The sequence below is a fragment of the Enhydra lutris genome, unplaced genomic scaffold, assembly GCF_002288905.1.
Source record: "Enhydra lutris kenyoni isolate GAN:26980312 unplaced genomic scaffold, ASM228890v2 scaffoldscaffold13, whole genome shotgun sequence".
Lineage (NCBI taxonomy): Eukaryota > Metazoa > Chordata > Mammalia > Carnivora > Mustelidae > Enhydra > Enhydra lutris.
Window position 1 is genome coordinate 53,310,427 of NW_019154097.1, and position 10,696 is coordinate 53,321,122.

Below are 10,696 nucleotides of genomic sequence, written 5' to 3' on the forward strand. Positions count from 1 at the left end.
CCGCACGCAGTCTGAGCACAAGAACCTGCAATTAAGCCAGAGAATGGCACAGTACAGAACAAGTTTTTGCGTCCTAATCTGATAACTGCCGACATAAATTACCTCCTGGAGGTGGGAGAAATATTGCACGACATCAACATTCACATTTCACATTCTGAGAAATAAAAGGAAACAAAGAACATATATCAAAACCAAAATAACAGAACAATTTTATTATCAAATTAGACGATATTTATAAGACAAGGCTATCCTCACCTTTGACATGCAAAGATAGCAAACTATTTGGATTCAGTAAATCAGAAAAACAAATATACATTTTTTTCATCTTCTTAGATAAATAAAACCTATAATTACCTATTCAAAATTCTGAGTATAACTTAGTCTCATTTCTTTTGAAGTATAGTTTGCCTTTTCTAAGATAGATTTCTCCTTCATCAATAGCATTTTTCCTCAAGGTTATGTTCCCTCCACTTTTGGTGAGGAAGTTTACAAATATTACTGACTTTACTTCACATCTCTTCACACACTCAGCCATTTCAGGAGTGTGTATCTGCTGCACAAGACGGAGTTCTCAGAACAAGAATGTTTTCGATGGCCAGTACCCAGGGGACACTGAAACTCCTGGAGGAAACGACCTAACATGCCACTCGGGGTCGTGACTCTCACCTGCTCATTTCTGAAGGTGAGAAGAGTGAGCACTGCGGGCAGCAGGCACGGCGGGCCCCCGGCACTGAACACACCTGTGCTCGTCTTAAGACTTCACTTTTGGGGCACCTGGGTAGCTCAGTGGGTTAAAGCCTCTGCCTTCGGCTCAGGTCATGATCCCAGGGTCCTGGGATCGAGCCCCGCATCAGACTCTCTGCTCAGCGGGGAGACTGCTTCCTCCTCTCTCTCTGCCTGCCTCTCTGCCTACTTCTGATTTTTGTCTGTCAAATAAATAAATAAAAAATCTAAAAAAAAAAAAAAAGACTTCACTTTTCCTCCTCTGTCCCACCTTCCCAGCTTACGAGTCTCCTCCTGCTTCTGCGGCCTTCTTCCCCATCTGCCCTGTTACGTGACATAGTTACAAGTTCCAGGAGATTGGACCTCACATTCCTGGGAAGCCATTAAAGTGCTGACTGGCTCCCTGCGCCTTGGCCTCGAGCACAGTCCCGGTATGCATCCCCCCACCCTGGTCCCCCCCTCTCCCCATCCTTCTCCTGGCTTGGTTCTGAAATTCAAGTACTCCAGTTCAAGGTTGTTTAGTTCGGTCAGACTCATCCTCTGTGACCTGTGACCAAGAGCATCTCAGCTGATACGATGAACTCTTTGGGCTTCGCTTACTGACTTAGGTGTTTCATACGGAGCATTAAAGAGGTCTAAAAATCACGAACATACTAACAACGCCCAAGTTTAGCTAGACCTCTTTGCTGACCTTGAGTCTGATATAAACAACTCTCTCACAAATGGATCCTCGTGACCATCTACTACGCATCTCAAACATGTACAAAACCAATTTTAGACACCCACCCCCAAACAGAGAACTTGCTTAGCCTGCAAATCATCTCTCCCGTTCAGGAGATGGTAAGTCCATCCTATCAGCTGCGAAGGCCAAAATTCTTAGAGTTGTCCATGGCTCCTCTCCTTCTCTCATACCCCACAGCTAATCCAGCGGGAAATCCTACGCAGTCTACGTTCAGAATATATCAGTATCGGTCACTTCTCACCAGCCCTCCCCAAACCTGAGTCACCTGAGCTACTGCAGCAAACCCCTACTAGGCCTCCTCATTTCGGATTCTGCTGCCTGATAGTCCATTCCTCACAGAATTCTTAACAGAAGGATCACAAGGGAGATCACACTGCTGCTCTGCTCGGATCCTCAGAACAAATGCCAAAGTCCTCACTCTGGCTAAGTCACCGGCATCTAGGAATCGGGCCCAACCAGCTCAGAAACCTCCTCTCCAGCCCTCTCCCTCACTCCGGCCTGGCTGTTCCTCCAACACATGTGCCGTTCCCTTACCTCTGGTGCTCTTCTCACTGGTTTACCCCAGGCCTCCTCCCCAGACTTGTTCCAGTCTCTGCTCAAAGAGGTGGTTAGGGGAGAGAACTTCTCTGATTTTACATCTACAGCAACCCAGCTGACCCTTGCGTTCCCCACTCCGCCCCTGCTTCATTTTCTCCTCACTATTATCACCAGCTGGCATGTCATCTGTTTCCTTCTACTTGGAGACAGGGTTCCTGAGGACAAGGACTTTCTTTTGTTTCCTGCTGCATATTCGGTGCCTGGCACAGCACCTGGGATGTGGTATGCCCTCGATAAGTACTCGGCAAAAGAATGGGGGGAAAAGCCCAAAGTGCAGTCAGAACTTCGTGAGTTTTTCCTTTACCCTCATTCTGACGTGAATGTGCAGCAGCTCACACCCACCATGGGGACATTCACTTCAGCTAATTTTCTGGGATGGTGATGGATTTTTGCTGCTCCTTTTGCTGCACAATCTAAACCTCTTCCTTCCACAAGTGTGTAGCTCAAGAACAAAGAGGCTATCAGGGATCGGGTGCTGGGTTTTGCACACAGCAGCTGCTCTCTCTGGCCTGCTGCCCCCCACCCTGTGCTACACACACATCGTTTCCACCTTACCTCCCACGAGGCCTCTGAATTTCATAAAGCCCACGCCTTAACTGGATAACCATGTTTGCCTTCTCTTTTGTTAAAAACTTCTGAAGTTAAGGACTTACAGACCCGATACATCAAATACATAATACACTTGTAGGCAGGCTCAGGGCTAGGTGGACAATGTGTCTGTGTGCAGCTGTGGCTCACGGCAACCTGTAGTATTTCAAATTGAAGACTGGTGTTCTAAAAAGGGAGAAATAGGAAAATAAGAAGTATAGGGAAAGAGATATCAAAAGCACCAAGAAGGTTTGGCAAAATAAAGTGAAAAGAAGAATTAGTGTGATGCAGAAGACAGCATGAGACTCAGAGCCAGACAGGCCTGGGGTAGAACCCTAGCTCTGCCACTGGTCAGCGGTGTGTCCTTGGGTAGGCTGGTTAACCTCTCCAATCCTCGGTCTGATCTCTAGAAGCACAACTAATTATACTTCTTCGGAAGACAGCTGTGAGGATCAGGGAGGATGTGTTTAAAGTAGGTACTCAATAACAGCTGCTGTTAAAATTATTAATAGGCAATTCAACTGACTTTTCAAGTTAGGAAACATTAGAATTATTATTTCCCTTGAAAATGAAAAAAAAAAATCATTTAATTGTAAGCCAAAAGCTCACATTCTGAAGGTCACAGTGGTGAGGCACCTGGGTGGTTTAGTCATTAAGTGTCCGACTCTTGGTTTCGGCTCAGGTCATGATCTCAGGGTCCTGAGATCAAGCCCCGTATAGGGCTTGGGGCTCAGGGAGGAGCCTGTTTGTCTCTCTTACTCTGTTCCTCCCCCTCATGCTCTCTCTCTCTCATGTAAATAAATAAAATCTTAAAAAAAAAAAAAGTAAAGAGGTGGGGCTGGCAAGACGAGGTTCCTCCTCCTCGTGGCAATGGATCATCTCCACAGCCGTGTTAGGGAACTGATAGGTATAGAAGCTTGACCTGTTTCCCTAGAGTGAAACACTTTCAGCCAAATGTTTCAGTTTTTAAAGGATACCTCTGGTGGTGCACAACAGATCTAACGCCATCTGACTCCTGTCTGCCAACCGTCTGAGCAGGGGCCATGCAGAAATGCCCTCCCTCCCAACTGCTATCCAAAGCCAAACTTTCTTAGAAGTGTAATGCAATGTATCTTTGAATGATATATAAACTTAGGAAGAAAACCACACGGGCACTGATTTATGACATCTTGCACAGCAGGGACTTAATAAATATGGGGGTGATGATGAGGTGGAAAGTATGAAACAAAAGGCCCTGAAAATGTGGAAATATCCATAACTAGCCTCATCTCATCTCATCTCATCTTATCTCAACTCATCTCCTAAGGAAAAAAAAAAAAAAAAGATCACCGGTGCATTATTCTACTGAGATTGGAGATTTATCAATAGCTTCGCAGATCATTTGTTTGATGGGACACTAAGTTAAAGCCTACTTAGCATCTTTACATTAGCAGCTAGCCAGGAGTTGAACGGTTTTAACAAGAATCTGCAAGTAGAAAAAGAAAAGTTTATAAAATTAAGAGCTGTTAATTTCATTCTATCTCCTTCCATACTTCTTGGATAAATGCTGCCTTGTGAATCTGGCTAGACGGCCAGTCAACAAGTGACAGGCCGTACAGCTGCTTGCTGCTGAGTTCGACAAATCCTTCCACCACGGACTGTGTTCCCACTGACATTACTTAGAAGCACCAACTTTGGAGAGGAAGCTTATTGCAATCTACCCACCCTCCCTAGCACCCACCCTTCCCTAGCATTCATCCCAAATTGGCCCAGCCCATACTGCGCTCAATGGTAGAAACTTCCAGAATATTTTGCAAGAGTCTACCTCAGCCGCCTTTTGTTCAGCCTAACAGCCCTCTAAAAGAATGAAAAATTGATCCCTGTTCTTTGTTTCACCTACCTTGAGAGGCATTTATTATCATCGGAATCAATATAAACGTGGACATCCAAGCAACTCTTATAAAATAAAAAGGAAAGCAGTTATCTCACTTTCTACTGTAATTAGTACTTTTACTAAATTTTTAAATATGGCCTTTATACACTTCAATATTTTTCCTGTTCCGATAACAAGACTAGAAACATGTATTCAATAAGGCTAAGAATGGTCTGGCGTCAGGCAGGTTCAGAGGCCCCGGCGGAAGAGCCATGGAGCCTGGTTTAGAGAAGGGACCCGATGGATGGGCAGGTAGGGGAGAAAGCAAGTTGACATCTCACAGTGGCTTTCAGAGTTACATTTAAAACCTTTCCAGCAAACTATTTTATATACATATCTGTTTTAGAAAAACAGAACAAAACAAAATTCTCATGAATTTTTGTATGAGTGCAACCATCTGACAGAGTAAGTACTTGACTTTTAGCCCAAGCTTATAAGCATTTCATGATTCTTTCAGAAATGTTCATCCCTGAAATGTTTATATTTGGTACATTATCTTTAAATTATATTGCAGAATGCCCAGTTATGAAATAGATACCAAATGTTCTTTTTAATCACTTAAAGCTCTAAATGAAGAAAATCTGTTTGGCATTAGATAAATACCTTGAATGTGGGATAGGCAGGAACACCTTGAAATAATGCTTAACTAATCACAAAGCAACTCTTCTGCAATAGATGGGCGAACCACTAATTAGACGAAGGGAAATAAAACTGTCACGGTAGGATAAAAGGATAAAGAGAAATAAGCGGTAACTACTGTTTTATTGTCAGAGAAAGTAGTATCAAACGTGGCTCAGTAAAAAGGGGGAAAACCCCACAGCTCTGTAAGTAAATACCAGCACTCATTAAATTAGTACTTGGAGCTAAACACAACTCAGGGACGACAACGACACCTCAAAAAGTGCATTCAAGAAAGGGAAAAACAGACCGTAACGACTAAGGAAGGACGCTTTATTCTGGGCACGCAGCATCCCGAAGAGTAACATGACACGACGATTGCTTTAAACTGCTTAAACATTTCCAAGCCAAGTTTTCCAAAAAGCTGCTTAGAAGGACTGGGGGAAGACTACCAGACGAGGTCATTATTCTTTTCAAGGCTTAACTGATACAGTGAAATTCATTAAATAATAGGTCAATGGTGCCAACAAGTGGAATGAGTTGTGTTTTAAAGTTTGGAGTGACTTACATTCTGTTGCTGGGAATGATCTTGTGCCCTTCTCTGAACCAGGTCACTTGTGGTCTTGGGCAGCTGGTGATGGGTGGTAAGTTGAGAACTACTGCATGTCCTTGAGACACCGTTTTCCTCTGGTCTGTATCCATGAAATTTCCCATATCTGCAGAGAAAAATCAGACCCTTTAAGTTCCAGAAAACTCTTTTTTTTTGGGAGGGGGAAGGGTCAAAGATGGAAATAACTATACATTACAGCAAAGTCACCGACGTTGCTATAATTAAGCAATAAGACAAGAGAGATTGAGCAGTAATGCTGATGAGTGCAGATCTGGGGGTGAAGCGAAGCATGAGGCAGAGCCATGTGCCTCCAAAGTGCCCACAAAATGCATTAATCAGCAGAACTTCATGGTCTTTGTGTCGCGGCAACACTACAATGAAACGTTTGCAACTGATTTTAATATTGGAATAAACTGTGGGAAAGCATCCCACCACCACAGAGATGGGAATGAAGTGCCGGCAGCTCGCCCCGCAGCTCCCCCCAGCTCCCCCGACTCTCTGGCTGGTTCCGCCCAGTCAGCCACCGATGCCCAGTTCAGTTTCCTTTAATCTGGGGCAACCAGGCTTTGTTCCAGTCCCTGTGCTACCAGTAAACAGCATCTTTTTAAAAATGGGTGTCACAGAAAAAACCCTAGTCATTAGAATGTAGGTATAAGAGGCCAGTTTTTTAATTAGTAACATTTGAAACCTCTGAAAAATGTCTATATTATGCTTAGATACAGATATATGCGTATACACACATGTGGCATATGTGTATTCCTTTCAATGTATATAAATTTGGAATAATCCATAGAAAATCTCTATTATCTATGCATGTTTTTATTCAAAGGAAATTATTTCCTATGTAATAAGCAGCATTTAATATTCTACGAAAGAGATGAAACAAACTAATGAAACAGATTAGGAAAATAGTCACAGTTATTTTCAAAGTGAAACTTGTTATCAAAAAGGAGGAGAAAAGAGAAAGAAGAGAACATCAAAGAGCCAGAGATAAATGATAGAAACAAGGGTACAAATAACTGACCAAAAAAAAAAAAAAGCCCCAAATAATATTACATATAGCATTTAATACATGATAATAAATTCCAAGCTGTTAACTTATTCAAATATGTTTGGGGTACTGATCTAAACTTTGTATGTATTAATTATGTTTTCAATTATTCAATTGAATAGAAGTTCTCAGTTATTCTGCAGAAAAATTTAGCTGAGTAACTTCACAACAATTCAGAAAAGTTGAGCCTTCCTAATTAAAAACATAACTAAATGTATACAGGACCAGCACCTCACTCAGTCACTAATAATTACAGAATAGTAAGAGTAGTGAGCAACTATTTTATTTGATATAGTAATGCTGAAAACTATAGGCCTTACCTGTGGTCAAAAAAACAAATAAGAAAACATTCTAGTTATTGGTTGACAGCTCAGTTTAGGAACTCCTTAGAGTTCTCTGAAATCTGTCATAACATAGTAACATGTAACTTAAAGCTTCATAAATACTGCTTTCTTTTCAATGACAAGACATTTTGGTAGTAAATTCAAAACATAATAAAGCAGAAAGGCCATTTTATTTTATTATTTTTTTTTAATTTTTTTTAATTTTATTTTTTATAAACATATATTTTTATCCCCAGGGGTACAGGTCTGTGAATCGCCAGGTTTACACACTTCACAGCACTCACCATAGCACATACCCTCCCCAATGTCCATAACCCCACCGCCCCTCTCCCAACCCCCCTCCCCCCATCAACCCTCAGTTTGTTTTGTGAGATTAAGAGTCACTTATGGTTTGTCTCCCTCCCAATCCCATCTTGTTTCATTTACTCTTCTCCTACCCCCTTAACCCCCCATGTTGCATCTCCTCTCCCTCATATCAGGGAGATCATATGATAGTTGTCTTTCTCCGATTGACTTACAGAAAGGCCATTTTAGACAGACCTGACCCTTCACAGATTTTGGACTGCAAAAGTATTAAGTGCTTTGCGTTGGCCAGCCTGTCTCCAATTCCTTCCAAATACAACATCAAACACAAACTCCCTGCACTCTGGTATCTCCCTTAGTTACTTTTACTCCAAATGGGTCTGCCCCATAGAGACCTCATCAAGTCACTAACAGTAATGCCATCTAGGACATTACTATCCACCTACTTTTTATTGTGTAGCTGAAGGATTTTTAAGCAAATCACTGGAAAGAACTAATTTTGAACTGACAAAATTTTACCTAACTGGGTTTAATTTGTTATTTGAAAAACATTTGAATCTGAGTATCAGAAATGCTAAGAGCAGCTAATCATAAAGCAGAAGGCATCTTGTTAATACTTTGTTTTCTGTCCTCCACAGGGCCTGACAGAGCCCCTGACTGCTGGATGGCCAGGGCGGGTATCTCCCAAAACCTTTAGCAATTATTCTGTTCCAAAGAGAATCCAAGACAGAATCTCGATTCCTACAATGGTTAAAAGTGATTTTGATCAGCATTCCCCACAGACATTTTGTTTCTGTTATTTATCATTCGGAGACTTTTCCAATGCACACATACATGCAACTTGAACTTCTGATCTTCTCTGCAAGAGAGCTCCCATCCTGTTTCGCACCACACAGCGGTAAAACCCAGCATCAAGCCTCTGTAAAGACGGGATAATATACCTGCCAAATACCAAAAAGAAGTGTTAATGCTTCTATATCTAGAGCAGCTCTGGCATCTCATTTCTCAAGTGCTCAACAAATATTTTATTTTTGGTAAATTATTGTCTGTGCAATCCTTCTCTGGTCAACACACTCACCAACTGCCATTTGTGAGATTACGTCATCGATGTCTGTCTCCCCAGCAAGGCTGTCAGTAAGTAATACCCCAAGCTAGGTTCTAGATCTGCCTTGTCCATCACTTGCCCCTGGCACCTAGCACACTGCCATGCACGTAGTAGACAACACTCACAAGTCGTTGAAGAAATGACAAATGTAAAATAGCTATAGGTCATTATGCGTAAACTAGACCTTTCAGTAAAAGGTGTTTATAATTCTCTCAGAATCTCTAGAAGTCATATCTAGGCCTGGCAATAAACTTTACATAATGTGTCATGTTACTCTACCTAAGAATTCAAATAACACTTTCAGGATGAGATACAGGGGTCATCGAGGCAAAGAGAGCAGTGACATGGTGACACAATTCCCCTCTGCGCTCACAGTTATAGACCCCCTCTCCTGCCAAAACAATTCACACACTTCCCTCGCTTCCGTCTCCGCATGTGGACTGACATTTACTTTAAAAATGTTGTGGGTACTGAAAGGTGACTTCATTGGTATTTTTCAATGCTATATGACTGTAAGTAATCACGTCCTTCAAATCAATGCCTTTCTAAAAACTTCAGTAACATTTTATAGAAGGAAAAAAAGTAGTTAGAAGATACAGATTCCATAAAAGCCCCGCTTTCAGTTTACTATTAGTTTTATAACTTAGGATATTTTTAAATCCATAAGCAAGTACAATTTATAGCCAAGGACCACTTCAAGTGAGTGTTATAGCTCCAGAGCCCAAACCTTTCCCAAGACCTAAGAGAGTTCATTAATTGGTTTCTAGGCCATGTTCAAAAACAAATCAAGAATAAGGCTGAGTCCTGGACACTTTTTACAAAAAGGAAGTTGCCTACCACAAGAAAGAAAAAGAGAGCTAACAACCAATCAAATGGTAGCCTATTTCCCAAAAAAGAGAAAACTCAGCAATGCTGTCCTTTATTACAAAGATGTTCTGTTAATAGTTATCTTCATTTTAAGAAGACTTCTCACAAAGGATAATCAGAGAAACTTTTAAAAATGAGGTAAAAATCACCATGAACGGTACGCTCTCTTGGCTCAGTTCCTAAGCATAGCTTGAAATTGCTTACATTCAACTGATTGCTCATCTTTTTACTCAAGTATGTCCAATTAGTCAACCTGAAAACGGAACTTAAAGGCATAATTTTTAAGTGAATAAAACATTTGGACAATCTAGGTCATTCAGCACTAAGCAAATATTAATCAAAGTATGTTTTCCCTCTGATAATGATCTTGATATTCCCACGACAAGATTAATAAAATCTTTTATGAAAAAAATTACTGAGTTTTAATCTTCAAAATTTTATTTCATTCTGGGCAATGGCTCATTTCAAAAAATTAATTAGTGTGGATAATAAGAATAGTATCAAACTGAACACAGAGAGTCAATGCCATTTATTTAAATTACAAATCAAGGCTAGAAAGATGAGCAGCTTTAACTGTCAGATACCATGATTATAAATAAGGAGGAGTTTTGAGATTAAGTTACAATGAAGTCCACAAAAGTTTTTGGAAATGAAATAACACAAGTTATAGGAGTACATACTTGAAAAACGACATGAACAGTTTCATCATTGCAACATTTCCATATTTAAATAATTGTTATCCATTCCATTTTCTCTTTCTTTTTTGCAGTATCCTAAATAGATTTTAAATTCTTATGAATTTCTATAGTAATCTTATGTACTAATGCACAAAAATAGCAGTGTTTTCAAACCACAGGGAGGAGCAGATACAAAAATGAATATTAGGCATATGCTGTTTTGTACCATCTCTTTAGTCTAATGTCTCGCCAGGGAAAAAATATACTAAAAAGTTGCAAAGTACTCCACCTATTACAGGAATTCCTACACAAATCATGTTCACCTAACAGATGGGAATATTCACTGCAAGCCTATTGTTTATAAACACACATTTTTAAGCAGAGAAAGTTTCCTGGCTCTTTATAAGAAAGTATGATAAAATCTTAGCACCATATGCCACTAAAGTATAGAAAATGCCTGCTCCTTTTTCAAATAAACACAGCAGGGAATGTTTGTACTCACTGTAGAAAGGCAGAATTCTACTAGACCAAGAGAACATTTACCAGGGCTAGTTCATTA

At 40.6% G+C, this 10,696-nt stretch overlaps 1 protein-coding gene across 1 annotated transcript in view; it reads right to left on the reverse strand.

Moving 5' to 3' along the window:
- LOC111145539 (sidekick cell adhesion molecule 1) overlaps window positions 1-8,419 on the reverse strand; it is a 509,203-nt gene extending 500,784 nt beyond the window's left edge. Inside the window, 2 exon segments of the mRNA XM_022500452.1 lie at window positions 5,749-5,896; window positions 8,323-8,419. Of these exon segments, the coding sequence (XP_022356160.1) occupies window positions 5,749-5,896; window positions 8,323-8,365 (191 nt within the window). The 5' untranslated portion in view covers window positions 8,366-8,419.
- Window positions 8,420-10,696: the final 2,277 nt, after the last annotated feature.